This window comes from Taudactylus pleione, unplaced genomic scaffold (genome assembly GCF_031769625.1).
Source record: "Taudactylus pleione unplaced genomic scaffold, aTauple2 ptg000309l, whole genome shotgun sequence".
NCBI lineage: Eukaryota > Metazoa > Chordata > Amphibia > Anura > Myobatrachidae > Taudactylus > Taudactylus pleione.
The window spans coordinates 7,387,613-7,414,525 of NW_028284710.1; the positions used below are offsets into that span (position 1 = coordinate 7,387,613).

Consider the following 26,913-nt stretch of genomic DNA (forward strand, 5'->3'; position numbering starts at 1 on the left):
TTACTTATGGGACACAGGTGCACGCTTGGCGCTGCTTCTTTGTTGATGCACGTGCAGCCACAGTGCACACAATTCACAAACACAGAAAATTATTTTTTATTTTGTTTGGAGTGCACTTTGGGGGTTACACCACCCTTTAACAGACGAGCCAGCCGGCCCTTTACTTATGACACAGGCGTACGCTTGGCTTTTACTTTGTTGATGCACGTGCGGCTACTGCACACACAATTCACAAACACAGGAAAAAAATTTTTTTTTCTGGAGTGCACTTTGGGGGAGCACCCCTGGTGCACAGATCACCCCCTGGACAACACTACAGCACCCCTCTAGGACTACAGCCTTTATGAGACACTGCACAACACAGTCCAGCCAGCCCCTATAGACTTTGGAGTGGACACAGCCCCTCTGGACAACTGACTGTACAACACAGCCCAGCCAGCCCCTATGACAGCAGCAAAACACAGCCCAGTCAGCCCCTATGCACAACAGCAGCACAACACAGCCCAGTCAGCCCCTATGCACAACAGCAGCACAACACAGCCCAGTCAGCCCCTATGCACAACAGCAGCACAACACAGCCCAGTCAGCCCCTATGGACTGAGTGGTCACAGCCCCTATGGACAACAGCAGCGCAACACAGCCCAGCCAGCCCTAGCTCCCACCCTCCCTCTTCACTCTCCACAGCCGGAGTGAAAAATGGCGCTGACACGGTGACCTTTTATAGAATCCAAAACCTGCGAGATCCGGAAGGCGGGATGATGACGTTTTGCCTCGATTTCAGATCCGAGTCAGGCGGGAAAAGTCTAGCCTGACTCGGATACGACTCGGATCGGGGGGGCTCGGGGGGTTCGGATTTCAGAAATCCGAACCTGCTCATCCCTAATATATACAGTATATATATACAATTATATATTTATAAAAGCATTCAGGAAAAAAGCCTTTGACTTGACAACAGTTGCTTCACATTGACAGCTCTAATAGAACTAAAAAGTCTATGTAAATTGATTACATTTCAATGGGTCATTCTTCTGATTAGACAAATCAATCACTTAAATGACAAGTCAGGAGTTCTGACAACACAAGAGTAATGTTCATATACATTAAGAAGTCATGATTTTGAAATGGTTATCTATACTTAAAATGACAGCTCATTTAAGATAACTAAAATTACATTATAATGGTTCACACATTACAAACTAAAAGCAAAAAGGTCAGAGGTTAAAATAAACACACAGGGCCTGATTCTGAGAAGATGCAGCATCAATATCAGACACAATAAGGCAATGTTTTTGTAGCACATGCGTCTGAGTCACACTGCGCCTGCGTCTTGATGGTGTTCATACAGAGAGGCAGTATAGATTGGGTTGCACGATCCCTGAAATATATTGGGCTTTCCTGGGAAGTGACTGGAAGGTAACAGGTGTGTGGCTAAACAGACACACGGAGATGTTGAATCTTATGGGAGGGTACATAGGCCTTCAATCACTCACATAGGAATCTATACTCAGATGGAGACACACCACACGGTAATGCAGCGTCTATAGACCCTGCAAGTGGGCATCTCAGTTCTTGCACATTGGGACTCAGGGATGTGTACCAGGAAAGGGATTTGTAGTAGGGATGTGCGCCGGACCATTTTTGCCGGATTTGGTTCTAATTCATCGTCCGGCTTTGGATTTGGACTTGGATTTGCCAAACTGCTGTGATTGGCTTTGGATTTGCATTTGGATTTTGACTTGTTTACAAAAATTGACAAAATTTAGACCACCTCACAGTTTAAATTATAGTTTTCACCATTATTGGCCAAAGGTTGCAGTGAGCTGACTGGTTACCAAGTGACAGAGCAGCGGCACAGACACCACAGTTTAAAGCACATCTATGACACATTGCCACACAGCAGTGACAGAAATGAGAGGTAGTGCAAGATGGAATGGTCCTTGGGCCCTAACCCAGTCCAACCAACCACCGGGGTATGGCCAGCAGTCACAGTACTTGTATACACAGTGGGCTACGGCCCAAGGAGTCACAGTGCACAATCGTATTCACATTACACCGCACATAGTGCCCGATTCACATTACACCATAAAGTATTGTCTCTTATTTATATTACGACACACAGTAGTGCCCGTTTTACACAATGCCCACATTAGTGACCCTTATACACAAAGCCCACAGTAGTAATGCCCCTTATACAATGCTCACAGTAGTAGTGCCCCTTATACAATGCCCACAGCAATAGTGTCCCTTACACAATGCCCTCAGTAGTAGTGCCCCTATGCAGTGCCCTCAGTAGTATGCCCCCATTAGTAGTGCCCCTAGTAGTATGACCCTAGTAGTAGTGTCTGTAGTAGTATGCCCCCAGTAGTAGTGCCCCTAGTAGTATGCCCCCAGTAGTATGCCCCTATTAGTATGCCCCCATTAGAAGTACCCCCAGTAGATGTGCCCCTTGTATTATGCCCCCAGTAGTTGTGCCCCTTGTATTATGCCCCCAGTAGTTGTGCCCCTTATATTATATCCCCAGTAGTTGTGCCCCTTGTATTATGCCCCCAGTAGTTGTGCCCCTTGTATTATGCCCCCAGTAGTTGTGCCCCTTGGATTATGCCCGCAGTAGTTGTGCCCCTTGTAGTTGTGCCCCCAGTAGTGCCGCCTTACACAGAAAAAAAAAAACTTACCTGAATCCCTGCTCCTGCTTGTGACCGTAGCCGTCCACTCCTCTCTGCACTATGGGAGAGACGTCACTCGCGATGTCTCTCCCATCACCCGCAGCAGGGGCTCCCTCCGGGGATGCAGCAGCCAATGAGAGTCTGCCTGACTCTCATTGGCTGGTACTACAAACACACAGCTGCCGCTGGCAGCTGTGTGTTTGTTCCTGTGTAGGGCAGACCGCTATGATAGCGGTCTGCCCTACACTAGAGGAGCCCTCGCGAGAATCCGACAGCAGGAGGCCATCGTTCGGCCCCGAACGGGGATCCGAGTCAGGCGGGGAATACCCGAACAGGGTTCGGGTGGACTCGGATACCCTATGTTCGGAGCAGTTCGTATTCCACAGAATTCGAACTGCTCATCTCTAATTTGTAGTGGCATTAGCATAAAGTCACAGACGCGACTGCGGCAAAAGATGCAAGTACGGCCATGACTGCGTCCAACTCAGAATCAGGCCCTAATGCATAAAGAATAAATCATATAATAAAAAACAATGTACAACAGAATAAATCAATGTTTTAAATAAATACATTTGTTAAATATTAATAGTGTATAAAAAATAAAAGCATAGACAAACTTGTAGAAATAAAAAGTGATTCTACGAAATCCAGGGCCAGATTGACAATAAGGCAAATGAAGCTGCAACCGCAAGTCCCTACATAAGAAGAGGCCCATCGTCATGACAGCATAATGATGACCAGCCACCAGCTGCCCACACGTCCGATCATACATCATAAGTATTAATATTGTATTTCTATTTTCCTCACAAAATGCTGCAATTTTTATACTTTTTCATTAATAGGAAAACATTGAGGCTGATAGTGTATGGGTTGTACATGCCCACATAGCTCTAGCCACACCAGCACAACACTGATCAAACCTGCTCTCACAATAGGCCATTCATCATTTTCATATCCAGGCTAATGTGGCCCATAATCCTACCCTGAAGAAATAACTGTGCTTTACTAACTCACAATGTTTTTATATTAAAATTATATCTGACACTGCATTTTAGCCATCTATTATAGGGTGAATCTTTGTAAGGTTATAGTTTGTGTATATTTGTATAACATGGTATAATTAAACTTGCATACAATAGTGGGTGGCCACTAAAACTACTGAGAAATATGTGTGTTACATAAAGAAGGATCGAACTGAATGTGCTCATATCCCCCTGTATGGGTGTGGATTAAAAAAGGTAAGTAACCATTTTTGTGTCGACCATTCCAACATCGACCTTTTGACCATGTCGACCTTTTGCACTTGTAGTCCTAGTGCCTGTCTACCAAACATGGCTCCGGTGTCTCAGTTACAGCACCCATTCTGAGAGACTATAGGAACTACATTTTTGCATGATGTACGTCCGATACTGTGTATGTGTACGCAGTTGTGGACAGCCGTGATCACACAGGTAGGTGTCTCAGTACAAGTCCCGGTCGCTGTTGAATTAGCATATCTTCGCATATGCAAAGCTGACAAATTTGCAGCTGCAGCAGTATTAGCGCACATCTCTGAATCAGGGCCAATGTGCAGAATTAATCATTGGCTCTAGGTGAAGATCACATTTTATATTAATATAATCAATTATTTTATCTTTTACACTAACCAGCAAACCATTTTACCTATTTACCTGTCTTTGTATTATATATGTAATGGGCACTACTGGGGGCACTGCATAGGGGGGACCTCTACTGGGGGGACTACTACAGGGGGCACTGTATAAGGGGCACTGCATAGGGGTGACCACTACTATAGGGGTCACCACATGGGGGGACTACTACAGGGGGCACTGTATAAGGGGCACTGCATAGGGGGGACCAATACTGGGGTCACTGCATAGGGGGGGACTACTACTGGGGCACTGTATAAGGAGCACTACTGGGGGCACTGTATAAGGGTCAGTGCCAGATTAATGTCCACATGGGCCTGGAGCTGAAATTCATGAAGGGCCTATTGTGTGCCGCTGCAGGGTGTGTGACAAGTGCCGCAGTAGTGTGACTGGTGATGTGGGGTCGTGACCAGTGCGGTGTAGGTGTGGTTTACATAGGGATGTGGCCTGTGCTGTGGATGTGTTTAGTTCCATGGAGGGCATAGCTGGCGCCTACCTTCAACCTTGTGAAAGGATGTAAGCTGTATGGTCTGCCTTACCTTGTGTGCTAGAATAGTGTAGATTTATAAAACAAAAAAAGAAATCCAAAACTATTGCCATATTTTTTCTATAAGTGTTATAAAAATGTCATTATATAGACAGACAGACAGATAGATAGTAAATTGGGAGGGTACACACATAAGGGAACCCAAGCGGGTATAGGGCCTGATTCAGACCCACTCGCAAGCGGCTGTCCGCTCGCAAGTGGGTCGATGGTGTGCACTGCGCATGCGCACGACAGAGGGAGCTCCGTCGTGCGCATGCGCCAGACGCGACGAGCGAAGGACTTTCCTTCGCTCGTTGTGTCTGATCAAAGGGGGCGTGCTGTCGATGTTGATTGACAGCACGCCCCCTTTGGTGGGCGTGCCGGGGCGTGCCTCCCAGACGGGGGCGTTCCCAAGGGAACGCCTACCGTCAGAAGCCGGCCCACTGACATCACTAGTGTCAGTGGGAGTGATTTTGGCTCTGATAGAGCCAAAATCACTCCGGGCCTTGCGGTTGAGAAACTCAACCGCAGGCTCCGGCTCGCAGTGGCGATGGTCAGGACCATCGCAGCCATCAACCTGCACGCTCGTATAGGCTGTGGGTGGTGACCCACAGCTATACGAGCATCCAGGAGGACGCTCCATAATTATGGAGGACGGCCCTCATTCAGAGCGTGCGCTCTGCTCAGAGCGTCCAGCTCTGAATGAGGGCCATAGTGTGGTATGTTGAAGGGAAGGTTAGGGATAGGCTGTGAGGGGAGGAGGATAGTGTTAGGCACTAGGGAAGGCTAGGGTTAGGCTGTTGGGGGAGGATAGAGTTAGGCACTGCAGGGAGGGTTAGGAGCTAGGGAGAGGTTACAGTTAGACTGCGGGGGGGAGAAGGTTAGGCACTACAGAGAAGGTTAGGACAGGGGTGCACCTCTCCAGAGTCCCGTGTCCGCTGCAGTAGGGCTGCATAAATCACCTAGAAAATGGGAAAATGGTCACCAGCCATTTTCACGGTGTTTTGCGTATGCGCAGTAGTGAAATCACCAGGAAAATGGCAACTGTGCCATTTCCCCAGTGACATGCACAGTAGACTCTGGGCACAGACTAGTGCCCAGAGTCTACTGCTGCGCTCAGTGCGCTGCCAGCTGCTGGGGAGAGAGGAGGGGACCTGTCGCCCTTTCAACTCTTAATACGCCCCTGGGTTAGGTAAAGTGTGTGTGTGCTGTATGTATGCAAATATAATGTGTGTTTGTGTGTGCTGTATGTATGCAAATATAATGCGTGTGTGTGTGTGCTGTATGTATGCAAATATAATGCGCGTGTGCTGTATGTATGCAAATATAATGTGCGCGTGTGTGTGCTGTATGTATGCAAATATAATGTGTGTGTGAGTGCTGTATGTATGCAAATATAATGCGTGTGTGTGTGTGCTGTATGTATGCAAATATAATGCGCGCGTGTGTGTGCTGTATGTATGCAAATATAATGCGTATGTGCTGTATGTATGCAAATATAATGCGTGTGTGTGTGTGCTGTATGTATGCAAATATAATGTGTGTGTGCTGTATGTATGCAAATATAATGCGTGTGTGTGCTGTATGTATGCAAATATAATGCGTGTGTGTGTGCTGTATGTATGCAAATATAATGCATGTGTGTGCTGTATGTATGCAAATATAATGCATGTGTGTGTGCTGTATGTATGCAAATATAATGCGTGTGTGTGTGCTGTATGTATGCAAATATAATGTGTGTGTGTCCTGTATGTATGCAAATATAATGTGTGTGTGTGTGCTGTATGTATGCAAATATAATGCGTTTATGTGTGCTGTATGTATGCAAATATAATGTGTGTGTGTGCTGTATGTATGCAAATATAATGCATGTGTGTGCTGTATGTATGCAAATATAATGCATGTGTGTGTGCTGTATGTATGCAAATATAATGCGTGTGTGTGTGCTGTATGTATGGAAATATAATGCGTTTATGTGTGCTGTATGTATGCAAATATAATGTGTGTGTATGTGTGCTGTATGTATGCAAATATAATGTGTGTGTCCTGTATGTATGCAAATATAATGCACGTGTGTGTGTGTGTGCTGTATGTATGCAAATATAATGCGTGTGTGTGTGCTGTATGTATGCAAATATAATGTGTGTGTGTGTGCTGTATGTATGCAAATATAATGTGTGTGTGTGCTGTATGTTTGCAAATATAATGCGCATGTGCTATATGTATGCAAATATAATGCGCGCGTGTGTGTGTGTGCTGTATGTATGCAAATATGTATGTGTGCTGTATGTATGCAAATATAATGTGTGTGTGCTGTATGTATGCAAATATAATGCGTGTGTGTGCTGTATGTATGCAAATATAATGCGTGTGTGTGTGCTGTATGTATGCAAATATAATGCATGTGTGTGCTGTATGTATGCAAATATAATGCATGTGTGTGTGCTGTATGTATGCAAATATAATGCGTGTGTGTGTGCTGTATGTATGCAAATATAATGTGTGTGTGTCCTGTATGTATGCAAATATAATGTGTGTGTGTGTGCTGTATGTATGCAAATATAATGCGTTTATGTGTGCTGTATGTATGCAAATATAATGTGTGTGTGTGCTGTATGTATGCAAATATAATGCATGTGTGTGCTGTATGTATGCAAATATAATGCTTGTGTGTGTGCTGTATGTATGCAAATATAATGCGTGTGTGTGTGCTGTATGTATGGAAATATAATGCGTTTATGTGTGCTGTATGTATGCAAATATAATGTGTGTGTCCTGTATATATGCAAATATAATGCACGTGTGTGTGTGTGTGCTGTATGTATGCAAATATAATGTGTGTGTGTGTGCTGTATGTATGCAAATATAATGCGTGTGTGTGTGCTGTATGTATGCAAATATAATGCGTGTGTGTGTGCTGTATGTATGCAAATATAATGTGTGTGTGTGTGCTGTATGTATGCAAATATAATGTGTGAGTTTGTGCTGTATGTATGCAACTATAATGCGTGTGTGTGTGCTGTATGTATGCAAATATAATGCATCTGTGTGTGCTGTATGTATGCAAATATAATGCGTGTGTGTGTGCTATATGTATGCAAATATAATGTGTGTGTGTGTGCTGTATGTATGCAAATATAATGTGTGTGTGTGCTGTATGTTTGCAAATATAATGTGTGTGTGTGTGCTGTATGTATGCAAATATAATGCGCATGTGCTATATGTATGCAAATATAATGCGCGCGTGTGTGTGTGCTCTGTATGTATGCAAATATGTATGTGTGCTGTATGTATGCAAATATAATGCGTGTGTGTGTGCTGTATGTATGCAAATATAATGTGTGTGTGTGTGTGCTGTATGTATGCAAATATAATGCGTGTGTGTGTGCTGTATGTATAAAAATATAATGTGTGTGTGTGCTGTATGTATGCAAATATAATGCGTGTGTGTGTGCTGTATGTATGCAAATATAATGCGTGTGTGTGTGCTGTATGTATGCAAATATGTATGTGTGCTGTATGTATGCAAATATAATGCGTGTGTGTGTGCTGTATGTATGCAAATATAATGCGTGTGTGTGTGTGTGCTGTATGTATGCAAATATAATGCGTGTGTGTGTGCTGTATGTATAAAAATATAATGTGTGTGTGTGCTGTATGTATGCAAATATAATGCGTGTGTGTGTGCTGTATGTATGCAAATATAATGCGTGTGTGTGTGCTGTATGTATGCAAATGCGCAGTGCCAGATTAATGTCCACATGGGCCTGGAGCTGAAATTTATGATGAGCCTATTGTATGTCACTGCAGGGGAGGTGACAAGTGCCGTTGCAGTGTGACTGGTAATGTGGGGTCATGACCAGTGCGGTGTGGTGTTGGTTTACATAGGTGTGTGGCCAGTGCAGCGTTCTCCCAGGACACTCCGGGCAGTGCTGCATTTTCAGGTGCCGGTGGCCTCAACACATCTATGCAATGGCATGACGTTACACACTTAAGGGGAACGAGGTCAGCACAGGGCGCTCTGGAGTTAGCCCTGCTATGCCGCTGACTGTGCATGTGTAGGCCAGCACTCCTGTGCAAAGGATAGTGCTATGGCGTCTGGTGCCCTCCTAATTACCACTGCCTGTGAAGGGAGGGAACTATGTAGCAGTGGAATGGACGGCACTCTGGATAGCTTGTATAAAACACATTAAAATCCATTTAAGTTATCAACATTTCAGAACTTGTATTCGTCCCTTCAGTAATCCTGACAAAAGAATGAATACAAGTTCTGAAGCGTTGATAACTTAAACTGAGTATTAGTGTGTTTTATACAGGCCGTCCAGAGTGCCGCCCATTTGACTGCTATATATATGTGTATGTGGGTGTGTACATACATTACACACCCACATACACACCCACATATACATGTAAATTGTGATGGTACAGGGGCTTGAGGTACACTTAAGGGGACCGAAGCAGGTGTGGTGTGATATGTTGACAGTCATGAAAATGTTGACATTAGGGTTAGGCTACATGGGGGGTTAGGCACTAGGGGAAGGTTACGGTTATGCTAAAGGGGGAGGAGGATAGGGTTGGGCACTAGGGGAAGGATAGGGTTAGGCTACATGGGGGGGTTAGGCACTAGGGGAAGGTTAGGGTTAGGCTACATGGGGGGTTAGGCACTAGGGGGAGGGTTAGGGTTAAGCTACATGGGGGGGTTAGGCACTAGGGGGAGGGTTAGGCTACATGGGGGGGTTAGGCACTAGGGGAAGGTTAGGGTTAGGCTACGGGGGGAGGAGGATAGGGTTAGGCACTAGGGGAAGGTTAGGGTTAGGCTACGGGGGGAGGAGGATAGGGTTAGGCACTAGGGGAAGGTTACGGTTATGCTAAAGGGGGAGGAGGATAGGGTTGGGCACTAGGGGAAGGTTAGGGTTAGGCTACATGGGGGGGTTAGGCACTAGGGGGAGGGTTAGGCTACATGGGGGGGTTAGGCACTAGGGGGAGGGTTAGGGTTAGGCTACATGGGGGGGTTAGGCACTAGGGGAAGGTTAGGGTTAGGCTACGGGGGGAAGAGGATAGGTTTAGGCACTAGGGGAAGGTTAGGGTTAGTCTACGGGGGGAGGAGGATAGGGTTAGGCACTAGGGGAAGGTTACGGTTATGCTAAAGGGGGAGGAGGATAGGGTTGGGCACTAGGGGAAGGTTAGGGCTGGGCTACATGGGGGGGTTAGGCACTAGGGGAAGGTTAGGGTTAGGCTACATGGGGGGGTTAGGCACTAGGGGAAGGTTAGGGTTAGGCACTAGGGGGAGGGTTAGGGTTAGGCTACGGGGGGAGGAGGATAGGGTTAGGCACTAGGGAAAGGTTAGGGTTAGGCTACGGGGGGAGGAGGATAGGGTTAGGCACTAGGGGGAGGTTACAGTTAAACTGCGCGGGAGGAGGTTAGGGAAAGGTACTATAAGTTAGGGGTAGGCATTAGGGTTAGGGGGGGATACTCACTGGAAGACTGGAGCCGCAGAGGTCATGACCGCTGGGACCCGGAAGCCGTGCTGGAGTCACTGCAGCCATCAGGAGCAGGTCAGTGAGCGCTGGGCCAACAGGGATGATATGTCGACATTCCATCACTGTCTACATGAATGTCGACACGGACAACTTCAACATTATGACCATGTTGACATTCTCCTATCAACATGATGAATGTTTACATATCATTCCACACCTGCCACAGTCCCCTTAAATGTGCCTGAAGCTCCTGTACATCCCTATTTACCACCGTGTGTGTGTATGTATATATACATATACACACACACATATATATATATATACACACACACACGTACGTGTATATATATATAAATGCACGTACATTTGTATATATATATATGTGTGTTTATGTATGTATATAAACACAAGTGTGTGTGTGTATATACATATACACACACACATATATATATATATATTTATATACTGTATATATACACACACAAGTACGTACATACATATACGCGTGTGTGTATACATACAGTACATATACAAACACACACACGTGTGTGTGTATATATATACATATACACAAATGTACGTGCATATATACACACATTTATAAACAGATTAGGTGGGTATAAGAGCTTATACACATAAGCTGTTATACCCACTTAATTTGATTGATAGATAGGTAGTAGATATATATTTCCTTGCATATATAGACAGGGGCCAGACATTACACTGACCTGAGTAAAAATCCTGACATGCTGGGCTGAGCTGCCTTTAGAGTAGAACGGTTCAGGGGCGTAGCCTCGGTATAATGGGGCGGAGCTTCAGCGGGTCTGTGGTGGGCGGGACATCAGAGGTGGGCTTGGCTTCAGCGGTCCGAGGGTGAGCGGGGCTTTGGCCTGGCCTATCGATCCACTTCAAGTGGAGTAGAACGGTTCAGGGGCGGAGCCTCGGTATAATGGGGCGGAGCTTCGACGGGTCTGTGGTGGGCGGGGCATCGGAGGTGGGCGGGGCTTCATCGGTCCGAGGGTGAGTGGGCCTTTGGCCTGGCCTATCGATCCGCTTCAAGTGGAGGGGAACAGGTGGGGAGGTCAGAATTCACTAAGCTGATTTTGGCAGCCATTGGGTGAGAGAGCTGACTGACAGGAAAAAAAAACAAAACTTTTTTTTTTCCTGTATGCACTGCTGTCTGTGAGGGCCTATTTTCAATGGGAGGCCTGGAGCTGTAGCTCCACCCGCCCCATTGTTAATCCGGCCCTGATAAGGGTGCACTACTGGGGGCACTGTATAAGCAAGCACTACAGAGGGCACTGAATAAGGGGCACTACTGGGGGCACTGTATAAGGAAGCACTACTGGGAGCACTGAATAAGGGACACTACTGGGAGCACTGAATAAGGGACACTACTGGGAGCACTGAATAAGGGACACTACTGGGAGCACTGAATAAGGGACACTACTGGGGGCACTGAATAAGGGGCACTACTACAGGGGACACTGCATAAGGGGTGCTACTACAGTGGGCATTACAAGTACTACTGGGGGAATTAAGGTGTATATGGAAAGTAATGTTCCCAGAGTGACAAGAAATGGTGGTGTTAAGTTGACACGCCCCCATTATTCAGTGGTACGCCCCTTGTTGTGTGTTTTTTTACTTTGGGGTGGGTGGGTGGGGTTTCAGTTTTTTAACTTGCCCTGGGCTCCAAATACCTTAGTTACGTCACTGTCTGTGTCTATTCTAGTTACCATCACTTTGGGTCCTTCCCATCCTCATTTTATTTTATGAAATCATCCATTTATTTTCTCTATTCTCCTAGTGGCTGCTCCATAGCAGCATTTGTATTATACAGAAGATGCCTGGAAACATTCTATCTAGAACAATTTCTCTGTTCTTGCTCTTTGGCTAATTTTAGGTGCAGCTAAGGGTCTTCTCCTATATGACCAGTATTTCTGATATAAGCTTATATAAATATAAATACATAAATACTTATCATGTCTGCCCTATCATTATGGCCCTATCCTTTGAGCAAAAGATCAGTCTGAAAGCAGACACAACTCTACATAACCTGATAAACCGCAATTCTGTCAGCACACCCTCTCTGAACTTAGCCTATGCGGGAATGTCACTGTTACAGCAAACTACCCTCCACAAGTGGATTTTCTTTCAGCTCTGCATTAACCCCTTGTGATAATATTAGGCACTTTTGCAATTTTCAGCTAAGCATGTATGCTATCAATAACCAGATCAAAATCCATTTGGGATTGACCAAATTTAATTTGGTTTTGCCATAAAATTGGTCACCTGTATTGATGCCTATGTCATATTTGTGTTTGGCTGCAGAACTGAATGTTTGAACTATATAATTTGTTCACTTACATGGGTACTAAAATTTGCCACAGATCTTAGTGTCCAGTTCTCAGACTGAACATCTGAATCTGTATATGATTGGGCGGGAAGCTGTAGAAATACTCTGACCACATTACAGCCTACTAAAAGAGCTGATCCATACAAAGAAAATGTGACAGGTCCCCAGCTATGTCATGCTTGGTGTACTGTGCTCATGGACAACAAATAAATATACATATAACACCGAGGTTTGTTTGCTTGGAACGCAACAATAGTACTTTGTGAAAACAATTATCTGGACAAGCTGTAAGTGACATCATTATTAGTCCATCAATGTCTATATTCAGCATATTCATGTCACTGTTTTGCAGTTGCCATCCCAGGCCCGCCAGGCCCACCTGGACAACCAGGAATCCCAGGATCCAGAAATTTGGTAAGTTCATTACAATATACTGTTTATTCTCTTTTAAAAAAAATCTAAATAAGTAACAACGGCTAAAAATGTAACCCAGAATAGTAGGATAGACCAGATATACATTTGTACAGTAGTAGCCATCTTAATTCTGAAGAAAAATGAAAAATCAGAATTAAGATGGGTACACATTGGAGCGATGGGTACACATTGGAGCGATGTCATGCCAATTTGCTATTTCGTCATGACAAATCACCTACATCGCTCAGTGTGTACGGGCGATTGCGCACGCCCATGATCACTAGTGACGGTTGCTAGGTTTGATGTGCTGCACATCAAATCTAGTGATATCACTAGCGACCTGTAGTAGGTTAATGAAGGATGGAACAGTGATTGTTCTGTCGTTCATTAACTCATTCCAGTACGGACAATTCCCGTTCAAGGGCATTCCTTCCGATGATGGAACGAATGCCCGTTGCTCATGTGTGTACCCAGCTATAGTGTTTAAGAAGTACTAATATAAAATCTAACAAAAGAGGTAGATCTATCAAAGCTTGGGGAGAGATAACCTGGATAGAGATAAAGTACCAACCAATCAGCTCCTAACTGCCATTTTACTGGCTGAGGGCCTTATTTATCAACGAGTTTTATCATTCACAACTAGTCATAAAACTGGTTTCATATAATAATGGTGCTCCAGCCAATCAGCTCCAAATTGTCATCTGTTTCAAAAATGGCAGTTGGGAACTGATTGGCTGTAGCACCATTTATCATACGCAACACGTTTTATCACTCGGTCCTGTGTTTGAAAATGTACAGTTATAAGTCGATTGGTTGGTACGTTATCTCTTTCCAAGCTTTTATAGATCTACCCCAAAGTATTATAATGAGGGAAAGTTGAAAATTTTAAACTTCAGAAATTGCCAATATTTCTGAAAGAAGTTTGAGTTTTTAAAGTTAAATAACCCTGGTATGCCAGTGCTTGGCTCTAGTAACACTGAATAATAAAAATATCTTTTGACTAAATTGGTGGGATTGTTTTGGGTATACTGATAGATCGACACACACACACATATACACGGTATGCAGTCTAAAAAAAAAGTATTTAGTATGCGTCGGTTTTGACTATTATTACCTGTCAGATTTCAAACCCCTATTTCACAATCTGCTGTCAATCTGTGGCAGATTTAAAGCCCACACCGTTTGTTTCTTTTGTTTTTTAACTATACTTTTATACCTTATTACAAAACAAGCCTGCACAGATGATAGTGATCTGTGCAGTTTCACGCCAACTCTATTATTTGTGCAGGCTTGTACTCTTTAAAATCTGCTGCATAATAAATCCAGGGTTTCTATTCTTCTAACAATAACAATAACATCAATACTGAGCCAATGTTCTGTTGAGTTCAACAATTGTAACAGATTTAACTTTAGCAAATCAGCGGACTGCAAAACTGCCAGGAATCCCGCAAGTGTCAGTGTGTCATTGTATATATAGCAATTAAAGAACCCAAAAAACATAGGGTCTTCACAGTGGCAAACGCAGGATTTTGAAAGGGGGGTTTCCAATACTTAGTTACAAAACCAATGGCAAAAAATCTAAACACATACAGGCAACACTCCTTCTTCTCCTCTTCCTCCTCAATTCCAAGCTTGTTAATCCATTACTGTGCAACCTTACAGATGCATACAAAATATGTAATAAATGCATCTGAAACGTGGAACAGAAATGGATTAATAAGCCTGGAACATTGAGTACCCGAGGAGAGCGCTGCCTGTATCTGATTGTATAAGACTGAGCTATGCTTAGATCTTAGGATATGCACCCAGGATATGCCCACCACGGGCCTAGTATCCAACAACCCCGGTGGTCTAGGGAGGATTAAATAAGTGTAAGTGGGCGAAGCCGCCTACCATTGCGCTGGTAGGCGGAGAGGCTGCAGTGGGAGATTTGTTTAGGTCTTCCACCACTGCAACACTCTCCGGTCCTCAGCTTCTTGATCCTCAGCTTCTTGCTGTAGGTCCGTCCTGGCCAGCAGCGCTTCCTATTCTTGGCCAGCTCTTCCTTCTTCTTTTCTTCTGGAAGTTTTCTTTCCTCCCTCTCTGCTCCTCTCCCTTTGCAACAGAATACCTTTCCTCACTGCAGCACACCCCTCTCCTCATGCTCACACCTCCCCTCCCCACAGCACTCACCTATCCTCACACCTCCCCTCCCCACAGCACTCACCTCTCCTCACACCTCCCATCACCACAGCACTCACCTCTCCCCACACCTCCCCTCCCCACAGCACTCACCTCTCCTCACACCTCCCCTCCCCACAGCACTCACCTCTCCTCACACCTCCCCTCCCCACAGCACTCACCTCTCCTCACACCTCCCCTCCCCACAGCACTCACCTCTCCTCACACCTCCCCTCCCCACAGCACTCACCTCTCCTCACACCACCCCTCCCCACAGCACTCACCTCTCCTCACACCTCCCCTCCCCACAGCACTCACCTCTCCTCACACCTCCCCTCCCCATAGCACTCACTTCTCCTCATACCTACCTTCCCCTCACAGCACTCACCTCTCCTCACGTGACCAGTCACCTCTCCTCACCTCACTGCAGCACTCACTTCTCCCCTCACCACTCATCTCATGCCACCTCTCCCCTCAGCAATCGCCACAGCACTCTGTTCCCCTTAGCTATACACACAGCCCCTCAACATTTGTACACAGCCCCTCACCATCTGACTGCACAGTGCACACAGCCCCTCACTATCTGATCTGCATGCACACAGCACCTTACATCTGCTCTGTGTGTATGCAGATCAGATAGTGAGGGGCTGTGTGTACAGTGTATATGCAGAGCAGATGTAAGGTGGCTGTGTCTATGCAGATCAGATAGTGAAGGGCTGTGTGTACTGTGTATGCAGATGGTGAAGGGGCTGTGTAATACAGCCCCTACACCATCTGCTTACACAGTACACACAGCCCCTTCATCATCTGCATACACACAGCCACCTCACCGGCATTTCTGCACACGGCGTCCGTCACTCTCAGCACTCGCTTCGCGGCAGTGGCGGAGTGCTCAGTGCACCCTTCCTATCAGGATCCCTGGTGGCACTTTAGAATAATGCGCCGGCCGCGCGGACCGATAGCCAATTAGGAGCGGCCACGCGGCCGCTTATGATTGGTTGCCGGCCGCGCAGACCGACAGCCAATTTCTAGGTACTCGGAAACCCCCCATGTGTGCGCGCCTGCTTCAACTTATAGGTTACTCACCCTGCGTATATATTAAAAAAAAGTTTGACCAAATGTGACAATTTGTGTTTACGATAGAAGGAATGTAATGTGGATTCCTCTTGCCACCCATAACCAAAGGGCCTTAGGGCCTGCTTCAGCATGGATCACATGGCTGCGTTCACACGCACCCGCTAGCTGCAAAAACATGCTAATGAATGCAATCGCATGGCAACCGCAGCACTATATTAAGAAGCCCATCACTGTATAAAGCCGCCCACTTCCCATGACATGCATCCGCAAGTCAACAAAAACATCGGTAACATCGAGTAACATCGGAACCATTCACACAGTTGTGGTTGACCTGACCCTACCTCACAAACTGCTAAACTTCCTGTTGCCATCTAGACCTCTGCGAGCGTATACAATCACAGGGGCTTAATTATGCGCGCCCCTGTAACGGCGTCCAAATGCACAGGCACACCTGTGTTCCGCTGATCAGCCCCCGTTCACCCCCAAATGGTCACTTCATGTCAATCACTATACTATAGGACTGTGTACTCACTGCGATCGCTTCCCGATCGCATTGGGCGGTTCACGTACGCGCACTGTGATGCATGCGCAAAGCACAAACCACGACCGGCTGCGTGCGAACGCTGCCGTGAGATACAACCTGAATAAGGCCCTTAATTGCTTGTTTTCTACCCCATTCCCTATTATCTGTACACTATTACAACTTTCTCATATCATTTATTTCAAACATAAATTAGGGTTAAATGTTCTAGAATGTTGTATGAAACCCCCATATGTTTGCCATGATTCAGTTGAAAATGTAAAAAAATGGAAAATAATCTTCAGTGCTGTCTTAGTATAGGACCATTGCTGTTTAAAGTAAAGACAGAGGGGTCATTCATACCCGCTCGCGAGCGCAGGATGCTCACAAGCGGGTCGATGTCGCCCCACTGTGCATGCGCACGACGCAGGGAGCTCCGTCGTGCGCATGCGCGAGACCCGGATAGCGACGAACTCTCCGTCGCTCCGGGTCTCGCACTAAAGGGGGCGTGCTGTCGATGTTGATTGAGAGCACGCCCCCTTTGGTGGGCGTGCCAGGGGCGCGGCTGCCAGACGGAGGCGTTCCCATGGGAACGCCTACCGCCTGAAGCCGGCCCCACTGACATCAGTAGTGATGTCAGTGGGAGTGATTTTGGCTCTGATAGAGCCAAAATCACACCAGGGCTTGCGGCAGCGAGACCCTACCGCAGGGTCTCCGTCGCAAGCCCGATGGTCGCGATGGCCCGATGGTCACCCACAGCTATGCGAGCATCCAAGAGGCCGCTCCATTTTCATGGAGGAGGGCCCTGATTCAGAGCGAGGGCTCTGGTCAGAGCGTTCGGCTCTGAATCAGGCCCAGAATCACAATACCTCCCCTCTCCTAATTAACAGCCAGCCCCAGCACTAGTCAGCCTGGGCTAATTCACCGCTTTATTACATTTGAATTACTACACAAATGACCTAAGCTGGGACTCCACTTAACCAGCAGCCAGTCATATGCATTTTCCCATGCTTACCACTTGTGATTGAATACTGATAAAGGGCTATCTCAGGGAATCCCAACTAGTGTGTAGGGAGGAGGGATAATTTGGATGTTTTAACCATTTCATCAGGACAAGAAAAAAACATGTAATGAAGTGGTAAAACAATTTTTTTTTTGGGGGGGGGATACAAAAATATTAGATTTTCTTGTGTGCATGTGTTTGTTTTCTTTTTCTCTTATGTTATCACAAGGACTGCCCATACACTATAACCAATAAGGTGGCTGTTTTCTTTTTCTCTTATGTTATCACAGGGACTGCCCATATACTATGACCCATAGGGTGACTTTTTCTTTTTCTCTTATGCTATCACAGGGACTGCCCATATACTATAACCAATAGGGTGGCTGTTTTCTTTTTCTCTTATGTTGTCACAGGGACTGCCAATATACTATGACCCATAGGGTGGCTGTTTTCTTTTTCTCTTATGTTATCATAGGGACTGCCCATATACTATGACCCATAGGGTGACTGTTTTCTTTTTCTCTTATGTTATCACAGGGACTGCCCATATACTATAACCAATAGGGTGGCTGTTTTCTTTTTCTCTTATGTTATCACAGGGACTGCCCATATATTTTGACCAATAGGGTGGCTGTTTTCTTTTTCTCTTATGTTATCACAGGGACTACCCATATACTATGACCAATAAGGTGGCTGTTTTCTTTTTCTCTTATGTTATCACAGGGACTGCCCATATACTATAACCAATAAGGTGGCTGTTTTCTTTTTCTCTTATGTTATCACAGGGACTGCCCATATACTATGACCCATAGGGTGACTTTTTCTTTTTCTCTTATGTTATCACAGGGACTGCCCATATACTATAACCAATAGGGTGGCTGTTTTCTTTTTCTCTTATGTTATCACAGGGACTGCCCATATACAATAATAACCAATAAGGTGGCTGTTTTCTTTTTCTCTTATGTTATCACAGGGACTGCCCATATACTATGACCCATAGGGTGGCTGTTTTCTTTTTCTCTTATGTTATCACCGGGACTGTCCATATACTATGACCAATAGGATGGCTGTTTTCTTTTTCTCTTATGTTATCACAGGGACTGCCCATATACTATAACCAATAAGGTGGCTGTTTTCTTTTTCTCTTATGTTATCACAGGGACTGTCCATATACTATGACCCATAGGGTGGCTGTTTTCTTTTTCTCTTATGTTATCACCGGGACTGTCCATATACTATGACCAATAGGGTGGCTGTTTTCTTTTTCTCTTATGTTATCACAGGGACTGCCCATATACTATAACCAATAGGGTGGCTTTTTTCTTTTTCTCTTATGTTATCACAGGGACTGCCCATATACTATAACCAATAGGGTGGCTGTTTTCTTTTTCTCTTATGTTATCACAGGGACTGCCCATATACTATGACCCATAGGGTGGCTGTTTTCTTTTTCTCTTATGTTATCACAGGGACTGCCCATATACTATGACCAATAGGGTGACTTTTTCTTTTTCTCTTATGTTATCACAGGGACTGCCCATATACTATAACCAATAGGGTGGCTGTTTTCTTTTTCTCTTATGTTGTCACAGGGACTGCCAATATACTATGACCCATAGGGTGGCTGTTTTCTTTTTCTCTTATGTTATCACAGGGACTGCCCATATACTATGACCCATAGGGTGACTATTTTCTTTTTCTCTTATGTTATCACAGGGACTGCCCATATACTATAACCAATAGGGTGGCTGTTTTCTTTTTCTCTTATGTTATCAAAGGGACTGCCCATATACCATAATAACCAATAAGGTGGCTGTTTTCTTTTTCTCTTATGTTATCACAGGGACTGCCCATATATTATGACCCATAGGGTGGCTGTTTTCTTTTTCTCTTATGTTATCACCGGGACTGTCCATATACTATGACCAATAGGATGGCTGTTTTCTTTTTCTCTTATGTTATCACAGGGACTGCCCATATACTATAACCAATAAGGTGGCTGTTTTCTTTTTCTCTTATGTTATCACAGGGACTGTCCATATACTATGACCCATAGGGTGGCTGTTTTCTTTTTCTCTTATGTTATCACCGGGACTGTCCATATACTATGACCAATAGGGTGGCTGTTTTCTTTTTCTCTTATGTTATCATAGGGACTGCCCATATACTATGACCCATAGGGTGACTGTTTTCTTTTTCTCTTATGTTATCACAGGGACTGCCCATATACTATAACCAATAGGGTGGCTGTTTTCTTTTTCTCTTATGTTATCACAGGGACTGCACATATACAATAATAACCAATAAGGTGGCTGTTTTCTTTTTCTCTTATGTTATCACAGGGACTGCCCATATACTATGACCCATAGGGTGGCTGTTTTCTTTTTCTCTTATGTTATCACAGGGACTGCCCATATACTATGACCCATAGGGTGACTTTTTCTTTTTCTCTTATGTTATCACAGGGACTGCCCATATACTATAACCAATAGGGTGGCTGTTTTCTTTTTCTCTTATGTTGTCACAGGGACTGCCAATATACTATGACCCATAGGGTGGCTGTTTTCTTTTTCTCTTATGTTATCACAGGGACTGCCCATATACTATGACCCATAGGGTGACTGTTTTCTTTTTCTCTTATGTTATCACAGGGACTGCCCATATACTATAACCAATAGGGTGGCTGTTTTCTTTTTCTCTTATGTTATCACAGGGACTGCCCATATACTATGACCCATAGGGTGACTGTTTTCTTTTTCTCTTATGTTATCACAGGGACTGCCCATATACTATAACCAATAAGGTGGCTGTTTTCTTTTTCTCTTATGTTATCACAGGGACTGTCCATATACTATGACCCATAGGGTGGCTGTTTTCTTTTTCTCTTATGTTATCACCGGGACTGTCCATATACTATGACCAATAGGGTGGCTGTTTTCTTTTTCTCTTATGTTATCATAGGGACTGCCCATATACTATGACCCATAGGGTGACTGTTTTCTTTTTCTCTTATGTTATCACAGGGACTGCCCATATACTATAACCAATAGGGTGGCTGTTTTCTTTTTCTCTTATGTTATCACAGGGACTGCCCATATACAATAATAACCAATAAGGTGGCTGTTTTCTTTTTCTCTTATGTTATCACCGGGACTGTCCATATACTATGACCCATAGGGTGGCTGTTTTCTTTTTCTCTTATGTTATCACAGGGACTGCCCATATACTATGACCCATAGGGTGACTGTTTTCTTTTTCTCTTATGTTATCACAGGGACTGCCCATATACTATAACCAATAGGGTGGCTGTTTTCTTTTTCTCTTATGTTATCACAGGGACTGCCCATATACTATGACCCATAGGGTGACTGTTTTCTTTTTCTCTTATGTTATCACAGGGACTGCCCATATACTATAACCAATAAGGTGGCTGTTTTCTTTTTCTCTTATGTTATCACAGGGACTGTCCATATACTATGACCCATAGGGTGGCTGTTTTCTTTTTCTCTTATGTTATCACCGGGACTGTCCATATACTATGACCAATAGGGTGGCTGTTTTCTTTTTCTCTTATGTTATCACAGGGACTGCCCATATACAATAATAACCAATAAGGTGGCTGTTTACTTTTTCTCTTATGTTATCACCGGGACTGTCCATATACTATGACCCATAGGGTGGCTGTTTTCTTTTTCTCTTATGTTATCACAGGGACTGCCCATATACTATGACCCATAGGGTGACTTTTTCTTTTTCTCTTATGTTATCACAGGGACTGCCCATATACTATAACCAATAGGGTGGCTGTTTTCTTTTTCTCTTATGTTGTCACAGGGACTGCCAATATACTATGACCCATAGGGTGGCTGTTTTCTTTTTCTCTTATGTTATCACAGGGACTGCCCATATACTATGACCCATAGGGTGACTGTTTTCTTTTTCTCTTATGTTATCACAGGGACTGCCCATATACTATAACCAATAGGGTGGCTGTTTTCTTTTTCTCTTATGTTATCACAGGGACTGCCCATATACAATAATAACCAATAAGGTGGCTGTTTTCTTTTTCTCTTATGTTATCACAGGGACTGCCCATATATTATGACCCATAGGGTGGCTGTTTTCTTTTTCTCTTATGTTATCACCGGGACTGTCCATATACTATGACCAATAGGATGGCTGTTTTCTTTTTCTCTTATGTTATCACAGGGACTGCCCATATACTATAACCAATAAGGTGGCTGTTTTCTTTTTCTCTTATGTTATCACCGGGACTGTCCATATACTATGACCCATAGGGTGGCTGTTTTCTTTTTCTCTTATGTTATCACCGGGACTGTCCATATACTATGACCAATAGGGTGGCTGTTTTCTTTTTCTCTTATGTTATCATAGGGACTGCCCATATACTATGACCCATAGGGTGACTGTTTTCTTTTTCTCTTATGTTATCACAGGGACTGCCCATATACTATAACCAATAGGGTGGCTGTTTTCTTTTTCTCTTATGTTATCACAGGGACTGCCCATATACAATAATAACCAATAAGGTGGCTGTTTTCTTTTTCTCTTATGTTATCACAGGGACTGCCCATATACTATGACCCATAGGGTGGCTGTTTTCTTTTTCTCTTATGTTATCACCGGGACTGTCCATATACTATGACCAATAGGATGGCTGTTTTCTTTTTCTCTTATGTTATCACAGGGACTGCCCATATACTATGACCCATAGGGTGGCTGTTTTCTTTTTCTCTTATGTTATCACAGGGACTGCCCATATACTATGACCCATAGGGTGACTGTTTTCTTTTTCTCTTATGTTATCACAGGGACTGCCCATATACTATAACCAATAAGGTGGCTGTTTTCTTTTTCTCTTATGTTATCACAGGGACTGTCCATATACTATGACCCATAGGGTGGCTGTTTTCTTTTTCTCTTATGTTATCACCGGGACTGTCCATATACTATGACCAATAGGGTGGCTGTTTTCTTTTTCTCTTATGTTATCACAGGGACTGCCCATATACTATGACCCATAGGGTGGCTGTTTTCTTTTTCTCTTATGTTATCACAGGGACTGCCCATATACTATAACCAATAGGGTGGCTTTTTTCTTTTTCTCTTATGTTATCACAGGGACTGCCCATATACTATGACCAGTAGGGTGGCTTTTTTCTTTTTCTTTTATGTTATCACAGGGACTGTCCATATACTATGACCCATAGGGTGACTGTTTTCTTTTTCTCTTATGTTATCACAGGGACTGCCCATATACTATGACCCATAGGGTGGCTGTTTTCTTTTTCTCTTATGTTATCACAGGGACTGCCCGTATACTATGACCCATAGGGTGACTTTTTCTTTTTCTCTTATGTTATCACAGGGACTGCCCATATACTATAACCAATAGGGTGGCTGTTTTCTTTTTCTCTTATGTTGTCACAGGGACTGCCAATATACTATGACCCATAGGGTGGCTGTTTTCTTTTTCTCTTATGTTATCACAGGGACTGCCCATATACTATGACCAATAGGATGGCTGTTTTCTTTTTCTCTTCTGTTATCACAGGGACTGCCCATATACTATAACCAATAAGGTGGCTGTTTTCTTTTTCTTTTATGTTATCACAGGGACTGTCCATATACTATGACCCATAGGGTGGCTGTTTTCTTTTTCTCTTATGTTATCACCGGGACTGTCCATATACTATGACCAATAGGATGGCTGTTTTCTTTTTCTCTTATGTTATCACAGGGACTGCCCATATACTATAACCAATAGGGTGACTGTTTTCTTTTTCTCTTATGTTATCACCGGGACTGTCCATATACTATGACCCATAGGGTGGCTGTTTTCTTTTTCTCTTATGTTATCACAGGGACTGCCCATATACTATGACCAATAGGATGGCTTTCTTTTTCTCTTATGTTATCACAGGGACTGCCCATATACTATGACCAATAGGGTGGCTTTTTTCTGCACTGACTAGCCTGGGGTTGATTTTTATACTGAACAGGGAAGCTTATGCAATGGTCCTTCATTACAATTAATTTTACATTATAAAGGATTCAAATAATTATTTTTTGTTACCTTTTTGGTAAAATGGGCATGTGTCATTATACTGGTACCACTGAAGTTACAAAGCTGCCACTCCATGGGTCCTCATATTGCTAATTGCTTTGACAGCCAAAGCCTAATGTAGCCAAGAACAGCTCCAGCGCTACAGAATGGACCTCGGGTTCTATTTTTTACAAACTCCACCTCCACTCCACTCATGCAATTGATACTTCAGGGGGTCTTGATAATTTTTGTTAGTTAACCACCCACATTACTAATTATTATATACTAGCATCAGAATATACAATATTGCTGTAAAATAATGACAACATAGAATTATATAGATAGATAGATACCAACTTAACAGGATATAGAGAGGGTTTTTAATACAAGATGAAGAAAAATCACTAATGACCTATGAAACAATTAAAGTAATTTGACTTATTCCTTTTCATAGCAAAATGTATTAACTGAAATGCATTAATCCAGCCCAATAAACTACCGTTTCTTCAGGTCTATCAGAGTGATAATGAAATAATCCAGGCTAAAGGGTTTTGTTGGCACAAAAATAAATCTGTAACTAGTACTCTGGATGGGATGCAGTCAGGAAGCCGACGGTCGAAATGCCGACCACCGGCTTCCCGACTGTGCAATACTGACAGGGGACTAATTATAGGGGTCGAAATCCCGACGACTATCATTATCCCGACATTCGGCATACTGAACGACAGTAAGCTGGGCGGCGGGCGTGGACTACTGCGTGGGGGTTTAGGTTAGGGGCTCCTGGGGGGGACTTATAGTTATGTATTTCCCCCCCGGGAGGGTTAGGGTTAGGCTAGGGCACAGGTGTTCAAACTCGGTTCTTAGGACCCCGAACAGTGCATGTTTTCCTGGTCTTCTCACAGAGTCAGTGAGATATTAGCTCCACCTGTGGATCTTTTAAAATGTGCCAGTGAGTAATGAGTACACCTGTGCACCTGCTGGATGACCTGGAAAACGTGACCTGCGTGGGGTCCTGAGGACCGAGTTTGAGAACCACTGGGCTAGGGGAAGGGGGGGTTAGAGTTAGCCACCCCCAGGGGTAGGTTTAGCACCCCCTCGTGAGGGTTCGGTTGCGGGGGCGGGGGGTTAGGTTTAGGCACTTACAGGGGGGTTAGGGTTAGGCACTAGGGGGGAGGTTAGGGTTAGGCACCCCTAAGGGAGGGTTAGGGGGGGGAGAGGGTTAGTTATACTTACTTTAATTACCTGTTGGGATCTTCACTGTTGCCAGTCTTCCGCCGTCGGGATTTGAACTGCCGGATACCGATCCCCCCTGGAAAGACTGTGACTTGTTGCTTAGGATGCATATTGTACAACTATATTTTATGAATATATGAAAATCTGAGCTAGAGCATTAAAAAGGCTTTATAAGAGCAACTCAATCACTGTTACAATAACAGCTACTAAATGGGTTCCACTAATACATATTCTAATCAATGGGTAAGACAGGAGTGACCTGGGTGCCATACAGCTACAACTGGGATAATAAAATACTTATGTTGTTTATTCATAACTTTCTGTTCTTCTTTCTCTGTTTACAAGCTAATTATTGTGTTGATGTATAGGCGACAGCAATAAAAAACATTGAGGACATGCTGCAAAGAACGCATTCGGTACCAGAAGGCACCATGATTTACCTGAGTGAGAGCAGTGAGGTATACGTCCGTGTCCGAGGCGGGTGGAGAAAAGTTCAGGTGTGTATGTATATGCATATGTATTATTATATATGTTTACATTTCAGTAAATATTAATTCCTTTCTACTATTTGCACACTATATTAAAGACACTTTCTGGCAAATATGAGTCATTGCACTACAGGGAACTTGGGACTGCATAATACAATAAAAGGTAATAAAAATTTAAAGTGTGGATATTTTAATATAAGTGGGAATTTTCCCTAAACAATCCTCATGAAGTGTAAGTAGACATCCACACAGAACATTAGCAGGATTATTATTCAGGCACCAGCCAGTGTTCTGCTAATTGTCAAATAGTAACAAGCAAACCATTGGGACGCATGCGCAGTGCGACTCGGACTCATGCGTAGACTGAAAACATCATCTGCTTACGTCTGACATCGACTCTGCGTCCTCCTGTGCATGAGGCCCTCTGTCTGCTTTTGGGCTTATTGTAGTGCAAAGCTCTTGCAACATTTGGATGGACATACTCTAGATGTCAGCATGCCGCATTGAGTATATTGTTCACTGGGCCTGTTTCAGACATGTATGTAATCCTGATGGTTGCGTACATCTCCGATGGTGGGGGAAGTGTGCATGCGCATGACTCGTTCCGCGCATGTGCAGATTAGGCTCACACAGTACGCCTACTCAGACGGAGAAATTGCCATAGGACTCGTGCAAGTTTCGATGATGCATTGATGGTGCATGTAAAGACCCACCGAAGCGGATTTTCACCGCTGCAAGATGCTGCAAGTGGGCATCTCAGTTTTGAAGGAATCTGTTGCGTCTGCGTGAATCATGAGTGTCCCTGTTTAAATGGATAGTATTGGAAAGCCTATGTATTAACAGTGTGTCCTTCATTTTCCATTCCTGCTTGCACTGGATTGCCATGAGCTTTGAAGTGAGTGTGTATAGAATAACATATAACCAATCATTGGAGAGTTCTCAGCATCAGATGAGTTGTACTAATCCTGTGGGAAGCACAGCTCTGTCTTGTGATGTATGAGGGGAAAAGGAAGCAAGTGGAAATTCACTGATATAGAGAAAGTGGATGAACAAAGTTTCCCAACAGAACATAATATGCTCCTGTCTATGCCTGAAATCTGTGGTGTCAAATTGTAACCTAACATTATATGGAGTTCTGCATCCAGCTTGTTTATTGTTGTGGTTTATCTTAAATGCTAATGTCGAGCATTGTTCTTCTTGTATTAAGCTTGGTGACTTGATTTCCCTTCCTGCTGATAGCCCTCCTCCAGCAATCTCTGGCCATGTAAGTTTTATAA

The 26,913-nt window shown here is 44.1% G+C and overlaps 1 protein-coding gene across 2 annotated transcripts in view; it reads left to right on the plus strand.

The window, feature by feature from the left end:
* The window catches only part of COL15A1 (collagen type XV alpha 1 chain), a 432,564-nt gene that overhangs the window by 383,234 nt on the left and 22,417 nt on the right, over positions 1 to 26,913 (plus strand). For both annotated transcript variants that reach the window (XM_088442332.1, XM_088442333.1), the window contains 3 exons: positions 13,027 to 13,088; positions 25,517 to 25,645; positions 26,844 to 26,900. In XM_088442332.1, the coding sequence (XP_088298458.1) occupies positions 13,027 to 13,088; positions 25,517 to 25,645; positions 26,844 to 26,900 (248 nt within the window). The remainder of the gene's footprint in view (positions 1 to 13,026; positions 13,089 to 25,516; positions 25,646 to 26,843; positions 26,901 to 26,913) is intronic.